We start from the raw sequence: 17,386 nt of genomic DNA, 5'->3' as shown, positions 1-17,386 counted from the left end.
ACGAAGCGCACAAATCAAAGAATAAAATCTACAGCTTTCGGTTTTTCATATCATATACACCTACTATGATAGCATATCTCTCTCTATCTCTCTATATATGTATATACATTTATTCTAAATGGTGATCTTTTCAGAAATATATGTTAACTATAAAAGTCAGACACGCGAATCTATTTATGTTATGTTATTTATATCAAGATTAAAAATAGTATGACAAGGTTGTGCGTTCTAGGAATATCACATGTACAGGTATATGTAAAAAAATCTTACTTGGAGTCATGTGTAATACAGCATTAAGGCTTTAATAAAATGTGTTAAAGTAAACTATTCGATTAATAGTTATTTAAATTTAAAACTGAGAACAGACACAAAATTTGATTGCGTTAACTTTATGATTCATTTTTATCGCCGTTTGAAAGATGATATTTATTATCATTTTTTGTCTGTGTGCATGTATAAATATAGTACCACCGTTGCACTTGATAAACCTCATTCGTATTTAATACTACGATTCATTCACTCTTATTTGTATGACAATCTTCTACCTGTTTTACCCTATTTAAAGGTGATTGAAGATTAAATTCTTTTATTTAACATATACAACAATAGAGCTTATTCTTACTAACACATTACGAACAATTATACAACATTTAAATGGAAAACGATATTTAAGGTCAAAAACAGTATATAATCGTGTATACAGGCTACAAACAGTGTCGGTTGTACATATTTATTTTTAGGGTAAATTGACCTACAGAGGATGAACTTGAAAAGTTAAATGTGTCATTAGGATTGTTTGTAGGCGGTCCTCGGAGGAAATATTGATTCGTATATAAAATATTTTACGCGTAAAATGGAAATATTATCTATCAGAACACCGAGCTTGTTGCAAGATGCTTATTGATTTAATATACAGCGTGTATTCATACATCTACAGTTGTTATGTGTTATATTGGGTTTTAGTTATTATTGGCTGCTCTGCAATAGTCCATGTACTTATAAAGTTTTGTTGGAATTATTATATTACCCTGTGGTGCGTAACGGACAATGAACTAAGTCATCTTCCGATTCCACCAGGAACACTAGGATATCCATTCATTGGAGAAACTATTGAATTTATTAGAAAGGTAAGACATAAACAACACATATTTTTCATTGCGGATCAGGGGGTTAGATATATGCGACACACAGGACCCCGTTTTTTCATTGCGAATCAGGGGGTTAGATATATACGACACATAGGACCCCGTTTTTTTCAGTGGTGGATCAATGGGAAGGGGGTTAAGACATTATCGACCCCTAGGGCCCCATTTGTTCAGTGTGGATCAGGGGGTTATATATATAAGACACATAGGACCCCGATTTTCCAGTAGCGGATCAGGCGGGTAAGACATGTACGACACCTAGGACCCCGTTTTTCAGTGGCGGATCAGGCGGGTAAGACATGTACGACACCTAGGACCCCGTTTTCCAGTGGCGGATCAGGCGGGTAAGACATGTACGACACCTAGGACCCCGTTTTCCAGTGGCGGATCAGGCGGGTAAGACATGTACGACACCTAGGACCCCGTTTTCCAGTGGCGGATCCAGGGGACGTAGAGGCTTTATACATGTTTATGCACCCTTTGATTAACATAAAAAAAAATATTGTGTTTCCCCGATATAATAATACATATTTTTAGTTAAAAATCTTCCTACTTGTTTTTTCGTCTCGGTCCGCTCGGTGGTATGTATTAAAAAATTGTGAAATAAGCCCAACTTTTTAATGTCCTTGATCCACTCCCGACTTCACTTTCACTTCACTTTGACTCGATCTTTATTTAAATTGATTAAAACTCCAGTTCATGTTTACATTTACACAAGAAAGATCGATATCGATCTGATAAAATCTAGTGCGTTTACACTCGTATAAAAAAGAAACCGGTCTGACCTAATGACCTTACATTAAAAGAAAAAATAACGATCCTAAAAGAAGTGTTCATATTGCGAGAAAAAATCACAAACTGCAAAAGTCAGCAGAAATAGATAAACTTTGGTCAAAAGTTAAAACTTATCGTTTTTATTATCTATAATCAAGTCATTAAACAACGAAATGTGAAGAGACTCTTAAAAACAGAAGGTCAATGACACTAAGTTGAAGATGAAGAATTTGCTGCAAAGAAATAGGATCTTTCGATTTGTAACCCATTTATTTGAATGCTTTATCCTATGCTCACATTGTAGGAAAGGAGGAAATAATAATAACAAACAAAAAAAATTGGCCTGGTAATTAAGATAATAAAGCAAATAACTTTTTACAACACAGTTTTAAAACGTGTATTCTGCGACACAAAATGCAGAAAACAATTATGAACAAAATTCATTTTTTTTTTCGTTCGGTTAAAAATTGAGCTTTCGTAGTTAACAACAGATGAAAATGAATATCCTTTGCAAAATCCTTTCTCCTCCCCAACCCTACCCCACCACAAAATATCAAATGGTGTCATTGAATTTCCCTTAAATGGATATATGACATTGGGGATCAATATTCAAAATCCCATTAATATAGATGCTAAATTTATGTCCTTTAAACATTATCTGAGAAAACCGTTGTATTTTCGAAAAAGTAAAAAACTGATATATTTAAGCACAAGCTTATGTTTACTAGATATAGTAAGATGTGGTATGAGTGCCAATGAGACGTATTTCCATCTTAGTCACAATTTATAAAGGTAAACCATTATAGGTCAAGGCATGGTTTTCAACACTGAGCCTATAGGCTGCAATATACTGATTTTAGCTGCTGAAAATCGAATTAACATCAGTTTTGCAAATGAACTGAAAATTGTGGGAAAATAAGATTGGTCTGCGATGTTATTTAAAAAAAAGACATTTATTGATTTTTCATATCAGTTGAACTCCACGTACGTTAATGAAATAAGAAGTAAACAGATTGCATAGCCTTGAAAAAGACAGCGGGAACTGGCCTTAACACACTTTCAATCTAAGTTATTTAATCTTTTTGTCAATGTGCAAATTATGGTATATCTCAAAGGCACCACAGGTCTTCTGCATATAAAAGATACCACGCATGCTTATTTACTTGAGTTTAAATACGTATATTTACCTCCGATTGCTTCCGAAAACGTATTATACAAAACATGTGAATGCAAGATACAAAATAAAGTATCATAAACCTCATCTGTCTATCTTATTGTCGTATGGCTTGTATGACTAAGACCAGATATTAACAAGAAGAGGAGAATAAATCTCATCTGTATATCTTATTGTCGTATGACCGATATTAGAGTTCTCCCAAGGACGATACTTTACAATCAATCAGATGAGAGGCTGATAACAAAATGAACGGGATTGATCCTGCATATTTTTTCCCCGCTTGAAATATTGAATTCACTGGTGAATAGAAAGTCTCATTCAAAAAAAAGATGATTAATTTCCTATTACGTATTTTGTTTGTTTTGTTTGGGAATTTGAATGTCAGATTTACGCCATAACGCCATTTACGAGGATGGCGCTTTCCAATAATTCCACATCGTCTTTAAATATTTAAATATCGTGATTAACGAGAACGGTTGCTTAATTCTTAAATTATTCCATTCATTCGTATGTTTTGCCTGCATTAAAACAAAACGTGATCAAGGAAGGCATTACTGATTAAAAAGAAGAGGAAAAAAAATGAAAAAAAAGAAAAATCCTTTTATTCAGAAAAACTCTCTGAAACTGATGTCAATATCAGGATGCTTGATTTTTTGGGGGAAATTCGTTTCTTATTCACACTAGATGACATAGTTAAAATTTAACTTTTTTTAGAAGATAACCATCTTACACTAGTCCATATTACGCCTACGATGGATTATATATTTTTAGTTGAGCATTATTGTTAAATAGTTAAATTTAACCTTTCTTTTTTTCTATCATCATTATTTCAAAACTTAAATGAAAGATATTAACTATACACGAGAGCAATGTAAAAAAGTCAACGAATCTGAGAAATAATATTCCAAATCAAGATTAATATATAATGGATTTATCAATATATAGAAATTTGTATCAAACGTGGGTAGTCTTTAAAACCTCGAGATTTAAGTAACTTAAAGGTAAATCTATTTGTGTAAGTGGATATTTTTCTTGAATTTGTAAGGTCGCGCTAGTCATGCAAGGGAGAAAAAGTCTATTGGAATTGTAAGATCACGCTGATCGTGCAAGTGAGAAATTGTCTACAGGAATTGTAAGGTCATGCTGATTGTGCAAGTGAGCAAAGGTCTACTGGAATTGTAAGATCATGCTGAGTGTGCAAGTGAGAAAAGGTCTATTGGAATTGTAAGATCATGCTGAGTGTGCAAGTGAGAAAAGGTCTATTGGAATTGTAAGATCATGCTGAGTGTGCAAGTGAGAAAAGGTCTATTGGAATTGTAAGATCATGCTGAGTGTGCAAATGAGAAAAGGTCTATTAGAATTGTAAGATCATGCTGAGTGTGCAAATGAGAAAAGGTCTATTGGAATTATAAGATCATGCTGAGTGTGCAAATGAGAAAAGGTCTATTGGAATTGTAAGATCATGCTGAGTGTGCAAATGAGAAAAGGTCTATTGGAATTGTAAGATCATGCTGAGTGTGCAAGTGAGAAAAGGTCTATTGGAATTGTAAGATCATGCTGAGTGTGCAAATGAGAAAAGGTCTATTGGAATTGTAAGATCATGCTGATTGTGCAAGTGAGAAAAGGTTTACTGGAATTGTAAGATCATGCTGAGTGTGCAAATGAGAAAAGGTCTATTGGAATTGTAAGGTCATGGTGACTGTGCAAATGAGAATAAGTCTTCTGGAATTGTAAGATATTGCTGATTGTGGAAGTGAGTGGGAAGGTCTTTTGGAATTGTAAGATCATGCTTGTCGTGAAAGTGAGAAATAGTCTACTGGAATTGTAAGATCATGCTTGTCGTGAAAGTGAGAAATAGTCTACTGGAATTGTAAGATCATGCTTGTCGTGTAAGTGAGAAATAGTCTACTGGAATTGTAAGATCATGCTTGTCGTTTAAGTGAGAAATAGTCTACTGGAATTGTAAGATCATGCTTGTCGTTTAAGTGAGAAATAGTCTACTGGAATTGTAAGATCATGCTTGTCGTTTAAGAGAGAAATAGTCTACTGGAATTGTAAGATCATGCTTGTCGTGTAAGTGAGAAATAGTCTACTGGAATTGTAAGATCATGCTTGTCGTTTAAGTGAGAAATCGTCTACTGGAATTGTAAGATCATGCTTGTCGTTTAAGTGAGAAATAGTCTACTGGAATTGTAAGATCATGCTTGTCGTTTAAGTGAGAAATAGTCTACTGGAATTGTAAGATCATGCTTGTCGTGTAAGTGAGAAATAGTCTACTGGAATAGCTTAGGGTCAATCAATGATGGATTCACGACAAAACATTGTGTTAAATTGTTAAAATTTAGATCAGTTGAAATAAAAACAAAACTTTCATTTCGTATTTCCATTTCCCTCCTTACGCAGCAAATGAAGAGTACAGAATGTTTCTATGCGTATAAATTCCTGGTGTAGCAACTTCAATTTATTTTTTGACTGGTCGTATACCTCCCTTGAGCATGCTTATTATCCGTATATTTACACAGCTAGATCCGAGAAAGTCGGAAAAGGGGAGGAAATCCAAATGAATTTATTAATATCCAGCGAAGATTAACACTTTATTAAGATCACAAGCAAATTCAAACGGACATTATCTCGATGTAAACATTGAATGTGAATAGATCGAGAAGTCCACAAACACGTGTAATTAAACAAATCTTGCTATGCTTTTGCTGCCAAATATATAATAAGAAAAGCACAACAATTGTACATGATTGGTGCGAAACAACAAACATTTTCTATATAGTGACAGAAAGTAATATGTTTTTTTTTTATTTTCAGAACGACAGGTTCTACAAATCACGTCAAGATAAATATGGTAGTGTATATAGGACACATGTGCTTGGAAGACCAACTATCCGTGTTTCGGGGGCACACAATCTTCGTAAAATCCTGATGTCAGAGAACTCTTATGTGTCATCTCAATGGCCACCGAGCATTCGGAAAGTGCTCGGTCCTTATGCACTGTCTATGATGGACGACATTCACGAGCACAAAGAAAGGAAACGATTACTTATTAATTTATTTCTACCTGATGCATTAAATGATCATATACCAATAATCAGAAAAACAATTAAACATTTCATAGATGAATGGTGTCAAAAGGGTAAAATTCTTGGGTACCCGCAATGTAGAAATTTAGCTTTTATCATGGCAGCCAAATGCTTGGCCGGCTTTGAATGTGACGATGAAATGGGAAACGAACTTAGTACAATTTACCAATCAATGATCCACAACATGTTTTCTTTGCCGATTGAGTTGCCTGGATTTGGACTTTACAAGGTAAGAACTTCAGAATGCTTAAATTACAAATACACAGTCTTTAACATTGAACTGTGTACTGTTGGTTATCGTTCTTGTTCTATGTTCAGAAAACAACGAACCAAAACTGAAACATGATTTATAATAGGATATGTGACATTTGATATTTGTGAAAATAATTTTGCTTCGAGGTCGTTGAGAATAATTCCTGCGATCTCGGATGTGTCAACAAGTAAAATGAGCATTGTATCAAATCTTCGCATTATATAGCGATGAATATAAGGAAGAATTCAAACTTCTGACTCGGGCCTGCACATATAGACTGTGGCAAGACTAAGCATTTTTGGTGTGTAATCAACACCCCTTACCAGATAAAGGAACAGCACACCGTTTGAACAACTGTAAAAAGTTGTTGCAATTGACTTTGCTTAAAAGATTTGTAATACATGTTCAACCAACAACAACTAACATAAAAAAAAAATGGACACAAATCACCGAAATAAGGAGTACTCGCAGTTGCTGAGAGGTAGTCCAATTAGAATGTTAATTTCAACAAATAGATGAATCATGTTCTCCAGACATAAATTGCACCTTAGTTTTCCTGGTGAAACTCAAAACTACATTTTGTAGCTTATAAATAGTCTACATTTTGATTGTCGTATATTAAGGGCGTTACAATCTCACTCAAGTCTTTCATGATTTCCAAAGCATGTAAAACTATTCAAATTAAGGTATAAGACAATAATTTACGACCAAAACGTCTGAATTTTTACCATTCATGTAAAGACAAAGATTTTTGAGTTGATATTGTGTAATCTGATGACGTCATATTATCATTATATAACTTGGCCTTGTCTCACCTTTCTACACTATCATTTCCTCTTATTTATATAGTGTTTCATTATTTACTGTGTGAAATGACAAACCGATGTGAATAGACTTGCCAAGTCATTATGTATATTGCTGACTAAGGGATAATCGCATGGTATCATGTTTAATTGTACTTTTGGATTTGGTCCATTTAAAAAAAATGATTTTAGGACGGATCTGCCTTAGGACGGGTGATTCAGTCTTTGTTTTCGTCAATAAAACATCATTAAAGTTACTATAAACGATGGCTTGTTACTTTTACAACAAATACGGAGTGTTTTCTCGTTGCGTTTTTCCCTGTTGTTTCTGTGTAAATCACTAATGTTTCCTCTTCATCTACACCCCATAACATTAAATTAACACGCAGTTGAATTGATTATTTGTAAAGAACTAGTATCATGATGGTCGAGATGTCTCTTTCGATCTCATTATCAGCACTAAATTTCTAAAGGTTCATTAAAAAGAAGGAACTTATTGTTACTGTTCTTTTACAAAAAAAAATGATAGCACCGGACGTATAAAAGAAAAACATAGGATATGGTGTTTTCATCCGTGACACAAAAACGGTCTTTTATTGCTTGCTGTTCGGTGTGAGTCAAGGCTCCATGTTGAAGGCCGTACCTTGACCTATAATGGTTTACTTTTACAAATTGATATTTTGTTTGAGAGTTGTCTTATTGGCATATCGTATATTCTTGTATCTGCACATATTAATGCATGGCTCACGTTTTCGAAGATTCAGACATTTCCTCAATATAAATCGTTCCTATGTTATCAACCTGGTAGATGACAGCATCCTGATAATTTACAGAAATTAACAACTGTAGGTCACATCACGGCCTTCAACAATGAGCAAAGCCCATACCGTATAGTCACCTGTAAAAGACCACGAGATGACAAATTAAAAACAATTCAAACAATAAAACTAACGCCTAATTTATGAATAAAACAAATGAACGAAAAACAAATATACCTGCTTATATTATTGTGATAAACTTTCTTTTCATGATTATAACATCTCGTAATGTAGTAACTAACAAAACTATTTGACGACTTTACAACATATTTTAAATTTCATTAATTGAGTTGTCAATGTGTTTACTGGAATGTTTATTTTGCGGGTTCAAACGAATGTATAACAGTTCTGCTCAGATAGTACTTACCAGATCATTTGATTCACATCTCCTTCCATTTCCAACCACTTTGATATTCTTAATACTCCTACATGTACATTTATATTTTTTTGTATTTTAGGCACTTAAAGCAAAAAAGCAATTAATCCAAAGAATTTCTGAGAATATACAAAAGTTACAAAATATTCCAGTAGACGATAGAAAGGGTGTAAGTGCTTTAGACTTCCTTCTCCGAGAAGAAGATGAAAACTGTCGATTCAAAACATGCGAATCAATTGTTGAACTTATGTTTGCCAGCCATGACACGACTTCGAGTGCAATGTGTTCTTGTCTGATGTTTCTGGGAAAATACCCAAATGTGATTCAAAAAGTACGAGAGGAAATAGGATCAGACGATTTAGATAATTTGACTTTAAATGATCTTCCAAAATACAAATATGCGTACAACGTCACCAAAGAGGTCCTTCGCATGACACCCCCTGTTGGAGCAGGATATAGGAAGGTTCTTAAATCATTCCAATTAGAGGTACATATTTTATTATATAATTTCCGTCCGTTACTCCGGCAATTGTTCATTCAAGTCCATTAAAGAATAAGGGCCAATTTCCCTAGTTAAAAGCCAAAACCAATTAATAGTAAAAAATCATGCATCAGTGATTTTCTTTAAGCCCTGTAATCTTAAGATAACATTCATATTGTGAGATTCGTATGCATGTGAACTTCTAGATTTCAACAAATTTTTGTCGTATTTCCGAATCTTTAACCAAATATTATGTGTCTAAATCTGCTCAAAACTGCAATCACTAAATCAACATTCGCTATTCATGACATTGATGCTAGTAAACAATATTATAATCAAAACGAGAGAGCAAAAAGTTTATTAAAGGAATAAATTATGTTTACGCCACTTTTGAGCCTCGCATTTAGTCGTGTCGGTCAGTTTTTATTATTAGAGGAAGCCGGAGAAAACACCGACCTTCGATAGAAAAAAACAGCTAGAAGATTTACCCTACATAAATATGTTACCTTTGTAATCGATCCTTCATACTTATGCGCACAAGTTTGGACTTTAATTTTAAGGACATTGGTCCTTCTTTGTTACACAACATTTAATTTTAAGGACATTGGTCCTTCTTTGTTACACAACATTTAGCAGTTCTGGATCGTTTGTTACACATGTATATAATTTTCGAGAAGTTTAAAGAAATTAGAAATCGGTTAAACTTAATTTCTCAATTATATCGGCATTTAAATATTTTAGTGTCATTCCGTATGTCAACATTTACAGTATTGAACATATATATGAATAGTACTTTGACTAAAAGGGACTAATTTTGTGTATTGTCATATCCGTCATTCAGATATATAATTATATATATTTTCGAAATTGAATTCACATAAGTTATTTTATTTTTTTTCAATATTTTTGTTCATATAAATCATAAAAAACGATATAATACAATTTAAATGATGTTATATTATATTTTCAGGGTTATAAAATCCCGAAAGGCTGGACTGTTGCCTATGGTATACGAGATACCCACCATACTTCGCCACTGTATACGAATTCCGATGTATTCAATCCTGATCGATGGGATGATCTGCCTAATTTCGATAGGATAACTCCAGACAATTTAGAGACACGATATAATTATGCCACTTTTGGTGGTGGCCCAAGAACTTGTATAGGCAAAGATTTTGCTAAATTAGTATTAAAACTTTTTGTTTTGCACGTGTGCAAAAGTTGTGACTGGAAACTTGAGAATAAAGACGCTGAATTGTACTATATCCCAGTACCCCGAGCTGTAGACGGTCTACCTTTAGTTGTACAAAAACGGGAAAATGATGAGCGATCCAATAAAAAAGACGATAATTCTCAAAAAATAACAAGACATGTCGAAAGTTCTCAAAAAATAACATGACATGTCGATAATTTTCAAACGATAACATGACATGTCGATAATTTCTCAAAAGATAACATGACATGTCGATAGTTTTCAAAAGATAACACGACATGTCGAAACGGAATAAATCTTTTCTCTATGACCATAGATAGCCTAGGTCTCTGTTATACATGATGTGTGTTTTAAATTTACTGTTACAGTACTTGTTGAATAAAATGTGATGTATTTGTATTTATTAGTCAGAGTTATTATCCATATCCTTAATGTTTAACCTTTAATGATATAAATAAAGTGTTTTAACAATGTGTTGTCCTCGAATGTAACTGAAGACGTCGTTTAATATACAAAAAATACAAGCTAAGTCTAAATATACATAAAATAACTAGACTGAAGAAATCAAATGTTATGGTTGGTAGAAAATGTTTGAGTTAAATGGGTTGTCATTGGAAAATCTAGGTGATAAAAGCTATTTTTGTTGCCCGTTCTATAAATTGAGGTGATGTACGGATAAGAGACGAACGTACAAAACAGGAAAGGTAACTTAAAGTGTTGTATGAAGTAACAACATATATATTGATTTGATTAAATGCAATGAACCACCATCCTGACATCGCAAAATAAAATGAATTTTATTGTTTTAAGTTTTGATAATTCTGTTTATAAACATTTCCTCCCTTTTCACTGTTTCATGGTATAGTAAGAACTTTTACCTTGCTTGTTTACTTATTATCCATGCATGAAAAGCCTATTTTATTTTCACCTTTTCGCGAACTATGTATAGCACAGATAGATTATAAAATTATAAATGATGTTTTGTTAGCTTCCAAATTAAAAAAAAAGACAACAAAAATCAAATAAAAACTATGAAATAATTGTGGTCTACAGACAATTTTACATTGCAGAACCCCACGTGACGATGTGAACGTCCCTCGAGTTTTTGCAATCTAGCGACTATACTACAACAATCGTTTTAAAACACTTGTTTTCTTGTGACACTGAAATTTTCGATCAACTGATGTGTATAAACTCATTATATTTGCCAGAATTGAAATTGAGTACGCCACGCGCATGTTTCGTACTCGTCATTCTAAATTAATAATGCAACAACGATTGTAACGTTCATTTTGATTGGATAACGTCACTTATTTCTTATTTATATGGCATCAATTGACAATTGGTGCTATGGGACGTACGCGCAAGCGCAGACGGCATATGCCAGATTTTTAAAATATGTTTTAACGTTGTTTTCTATCAGTTTCATTACAATGGAGATAACAATATTGTATTTTAAGCGCCGACGGCATCAATTGGGGATTTGATGGTCGCAAATTAAGTTTACTGGCGACGCGTTAAATACAGTTCTCTAATTCTTCGTCAATTTATCCCTTTCTGCACCCATTGTATAAAGAAATTTAATCAACGTGTGGTTCGTTTGATCTCAAATCTTCATTGAATGAAATTTCATTCTGATGTTGAATTTTCTTACTTTCCTCTGAATTTCCTATTGTGACGACATGAAACTAGAGGCTCTAAAGAGCCTGTGTCGCTCACCTTGGTATATGTGAATTAAACAAAAGAAGCAGACAGTTCATGACAAAATTGTGTTTAGGTGATTGTGATGTGTTTGTAAATCTTACTTTACTGAACATTCTTGCTGCTTACAATTATCTCTATCTATATTGAACTTGTCCGTGTAGTTTCAGTGGAAAATGTTGAAAATTGTTAAAAATTGATTATATAGGACAATAACTTCTTAGGGGGTCAATTGACCATTTTGGTCGTTTTGACTTATTTTTTAGTCTTAAATTGCTATACATTATTGCTGTTTACAGTTTATCTCTATCTATAATAATATTCAAGATAATAACCCAAAACAGCAAAATTTCCTTAAAATTACCAATTTAGGGGCAGCAACCTAACAACGAGTTGTCCCATTATCTAAAAATTTCAGGGCAGACAGTTCTTGAACAGATGAAAAATTTTACCCCTTGTCAGATTTGCTCTAAATGCTTTGGTTTTTGAGTTATAAGCCAAAACTGCATTTTACCCCCTATGTTCTATTTTTAGCCGTAGCGGCCATCTTGGTTGGTTTGTCAGGTCACAAAACACAATTTTTAAAGTAGATAGACTGATAATGATTCTTGCTATGTTTGGTAAAATTTGGCCTAGTAGTTTCAGAGGAGAAGATTTTTGTAAAAGTTAACTATATTTTTGATAGCGAAATCAACATTTGATTGGTTGAAACTTTGACACGTGACGTCGAACAAAACTTCATATTCACCTCTGAGTATCATATTCCCCTCTGACGTCACATGTCAGGACAAAATCGTGCGACGTTATGCGCGGATTATGTACATAACGTCTTGAACTTCTTATTTTCTAAATAGCAATAGCAAATATCATTATCGTGTTCAAATTTATTTCAGACGTTAAAACAAAAAGACTAATTAAATAATCAATGTTTATACGTACTGTTTATCAATATGTATGTCGTGTTCAGTAATAAAAACAAGCGAATAAGTCTTAAAAAATGCCGGTATGCAAACTAATATTTGAAGTTCATATAGTATACAAAGCTTAGGCAGTGGAATAAAACATTCATTTCCCTTGGCCTCGGGAGATATAAAGATTTGTTCACCCTCGAAAAATCATATTTCCCTCGGGCAGAGCCCTCGTGAAATATGAATATTCTTGGGTGAACAAATCTTCATATCTCCCTCAGGCACGGGAAATAAATGTATAATGTTTGTGTCATTTTGGTCTTTTGTGGATAGTTGTCTCATTGGCAATCAAATCACGTCTTCTTTTTTATATGCACAAAAGATATGCTTAGAAATGTGTTTCGGATCTAAACACAATTTTTACAGTGTACCTCACGTCGATATATTATAGTGCGATGGTCACAGTTGACCGCATATCATGACTCAATCTATATGGTGATGATCACAGTGAAGAAAACATGTTCCTCATTTCAATCTTCATGGCGATAGTCTTAATATACATCATGTCAATCTATATGATGGTTGTAAAAATGTACCTCATGTCAATCTAATGGCGATAGTCACAATGTACTCTTCATCAGGTCAATGTACATGGCGACGGTCACAGTGTACCTCATGTCAATCTTTATGCCGACGGTCACAGTGTAGAAAACATGTCCTCATGTTCAATCTCCATGACGATGGTCACAATATACATCATGTCAATCTATATGACGGTTGTAAAAATGTACCTCATGTCAATCTAATGGCGATAGTCACAATGTACTCTTCATCAGGTCAATGTACATGGCGACGGTCACAGTGTACCTCATGTCAATCTTTATGCCGACGGTCACAGTGTACCTCGTGTCAATCGAAATGGCGGCGGTCACAGTGTACCTCATGTCAATCTTTATGGCGATGGTCACAGTGTACATCATGTCAATCTAAATTGCAACGGTCACAGTGCACACCATGTCAATCTATAGGATTATATATAGTGTACCACATGTTATCGTGTAAAAGTGTACCCGTTTCAATCCATATGGCGATGGTTACTGTCTACTTCATGTCAATCTATACGACGACTGCCACAATGACTATATGTCAATCTATATGACGACTGCCACAATTACTATATGTCAATCTATATGACGACGGCCACAATGACTATATGTCAATCTATATGACGACTGCCACAATGACTATATGTCAATCTATATGACGACTGCCACAATGACTATATGTCATTTCATATGACGACTGCCACAATGACTATATGTCAATCTATATGACGACTGCCACAATGACTATATGTCAATCTATATGACGAAAATCATCACAGTATACATCATGTCATGTATACAGCGATGGCCACAATGATGAGTATTTCAAGAGAAATGTAATCGTGCTTTTTTGTTAAATATTAATTTTGTTTGTTTTGATATTGTGACACAGTGATGACTAATGTACTCATGTTTTGACTATTTTACATATTATGTCTGTTTTGTTCACGCATCGTTATATAATGGAATTTGATGCGACTGTCATACAAGTGAGAGGTTTAGCGCTATAAAACCAGGTTCAATCCACAATTTTCTACATTCGAAAATGCCTGTACAAAGTCAGAAATATAACAGTTGTCCTTTCGGTTGATGTGTTTCATCATTTGATTTTTCCATTTGATTAGGTCAAGGATTTTAAAAGTTACTCTTACTATACAAGTCCCTGATTAGGGACTTCTCGTTTTAAATTTTCCTCGGAGTTCAGTATTTTTGTGATTTTACTTTTTAATCGTGTGAAATATAAATTATTTTAAGGTTATTATGACTGTTTTTGAATGTCTATGCTTGTTTTTTTTTCTTTTTGTTTCGATAGATTTCCTTGTCGCTAGTCTGACAAACAGAGCAACATTATTTCAATGAAATTGTATAAAAACGCACCGTAAACATTATATCATCATGATGAACCCATCAATTATTGGTCCTTTCATGTTTAACAGGTGTTTTTAGCTATCATTTACAATTAAAAGTGCAGGTTATCCTTAATATTTCTAATGATCAAATTACTACTGTAAAAATAGAAGGATACTTCAAATGGCAAACTTAGGCAATAAGCAGATGAAAGACACAAAAAAAATAAAAAATAGAAGCAAGGAAGGACTGTATGTTTGACAGAAATTAAGAATTTGGTACTTAGTCTAATCTAAAGTTTTATTGTGAATGATAGGCTGAACTACGATTTTAGCCAGCCAATTCAGACCAATAGTAAGACTAACAATCAAAGACAAACATGATAAATCAAAAACACATGTCCAGAACGCCTGACTTGGTATGTCACAAAATGTGGTGGGTTTAATCAATTTTACGTTGGAATAAACCTTTCCCTTTACCCGTCTTGACCATAATATTATCGTTAAACAAGACCTCAGAACAAAACACCTTCATAGTGGAGCTTTTTATAGAATGACCAATAACGCGATCAAGGAAATAAAAGAAGGCAAGCAAGTTTGACAGCAGTGTCAAAATATGCTCGCTACTACAGGAATTAAGCCCCCCAAAAATAAAATCCTTTATCCTGTCTTTAGATGATGAAAACAAAGACATTCGACATTTTAAAAATTAAATAAGCAAAATACTCAGCTGACAAATTGCCTTTGTTGCCTGTATTAATCTATGAAAAAACATAATTATGTCCCTTGTGAGTATTAATTTCCAAGATGAGTCATTTCAAACAGTAGGAAATGAAATATTATTTATGTCTGATAAAATAAAAGAAAGAAACTACAAAATGAAGCACTATTGAAATATTTTCTGCATGAATTATCAAGAATGTGAACAATTTTTTACAGAGGAGATTATAAATTCTATGTCAAATTAGCCTTCAGTGGGCATCTTTTTTCTTATATGAAAAATTCTAACACTCAAATTGCTTCTAGTGTGACCAAATAATGCCTTAATTCCATAAACAGTACAAACTAAACCAGACAATTTCCCATTTTAATAGATTATGTTTACAGAAATACCAAAGTGATACATTTAGGGAATTACGCAGCAAAAAAGCAAACATTTCAGTAAAAAGTATTTGTCGAGACTTGAGTTCTGGTGTTTCTAATTGAAGAAATCATTACGAAAGGTGAAATAAAATACAAAAGAAGTATAATATTGTACATTTTTTGCAATATTGTTAATATTTGAATTCTAGAATAAGTTTTATATCATTACCAATCAATTTGACTTATCATGATGACTCAGTACTTTTCTCTAACATAGTGTTGTTCTCAGTGAAAAAAATCTATTCTTTGTGATGAAAAACAAATGTACTAATCAAAAGCTTCAAAATAGTATAAAAAGAATTGAAGTCTGATTGACTTTGATTTCTCTTGCTATCTTCAGTATAGGGAAAACGGTACTGTTTATTCTGCCATAGGCGACAATATTACCATTTTCTAAATTTACCACTTTTTATGATAAAAACCTTGATAAAACAGTTATATGTAATGTTAGTACTTTATTATTCTGTTTTAAAAATTAAAGCCAGATAGTATCGTGACCAACTTTCAACGGAGCTGGTTTATGTTATTCATGCCCACCGTCATTTTGCACCAAATTTATCAAATTTGAAAGTCTTTTCGAATAATTCTCTAGAAAATATTTCAATAGGTTTCAAAATTAATATAATTGTAAATATACACACTGCAGTTATTCATAGATAAATAAAAAAAAATATATTGTACCCTTACATCCAATCACAGCGCTACTAATTTGACTTCCTTCACCTGCCTTGTGTACACAAAAGGCCAACCTCGTGGCGGAAAAATTGAATCAGTGGGGGATTTTTTTGATGTTGTAAAATGATAGATTTCAAGATTCAATATTCTTTATTTCTTTAACACCATAAAGATACAATGGTACACAGAAGTTCATCAAAAGTCATATAACATAACACAAACACACATGACAAGATTAGATGAAAATATCAAATAATACATAATAAACAGTATAGTAAAGAAAAGTGGTGATTAACCAGGAAGATTCACTTGAAAAGTTATAACCCTGATAAATTTGCACAGCTTTTTCAACTTATTTTTAATTTTTAACTGAAATAGTTTTCCAAATTTTAGTATGTTACATCTGTGCAAGAAAAAAATATCCAAATATTGTGCTCGAAAATTTGCCAAAGAACTTCACTTCAAAGTGTAATGAAATTCATTACCAATCTCGTTACAATGACATAAGTTACAATATCTAAGGTTTCGCTCAATCTTATTCCATCCGAATCTGACCTAAATTGGTTGTCCGAATTTTTCAAGAACACGTATTTGTATAGTATTTTAGCAATCCTGTTATCATCCCCATTAACCATTTTTGACCAAAAATTAACCATACGCAGCTGTATATATAAAGACATGGGATAAATACCAAGTTCATCATAAATCATAAAATTGGGTGTCGACTTCTTAAGGTTTAATAATAATTTACAAAATTTTAGGTGCACTTTTTCTATAATATCAGTATTACTGAAACCCCAAATCTCACACCCATACAGGAGAATTGGCTTCACAATTTTATCAAAAAGATCATATTGTGATTTCACTGACAAGTTG

At 33.2% G+C, this 17,386-nt stretch overlaps 1 protein-coding gene across 1 annotated transcript; it reads left to right on the top strand.

The window, feature by feature from the left end:
• Positions 1-639: 639 nt before the first annotated feature.
• LOC134714714 (cytochrome P450 26A1-like) lies at positions 640-10,531 on the top strand. Its single transcript, XM_063576216.1, has 4 exons — positions 640-1,127; positions 5,914-6,414; positions 8,518-8,922; positions 9,887-10,531. The coding sequence occupies exons 1-4, from the start codon at positions 894-896 to the stop codon at positions 10,316-10,318; spliced, it is 1,572 nt and encodes a 523-aa protein (XP_063432286.1). The 5' UTR covers positions 640-893; the 3' UTR covers positions 10,319-10,531.
• The last annotated feature ends 6,855 nt before the right edge of the window (positions 10,532-17,386 follow it).

The sequence above is a fragment of the Mytilus trossulus genome, chromosome 4 (genome assembly GCF_036588685.1).
Source record: "Mytilus trossulus isolate FHL-02 chromosome 4, PNRI_Mtr1.1.1.hap1, whole genome shotgun sequence".
Classification (NCBI taxonomy): Eukaryota; Metazoa; Mollusca; class Bivalvia; order Mytilida; family Mytilidae; genus Mytilus; species Mytilus trossulus.
This window is presented reverse-complemented; position numbering and strand designations above follow the sequence as displayed.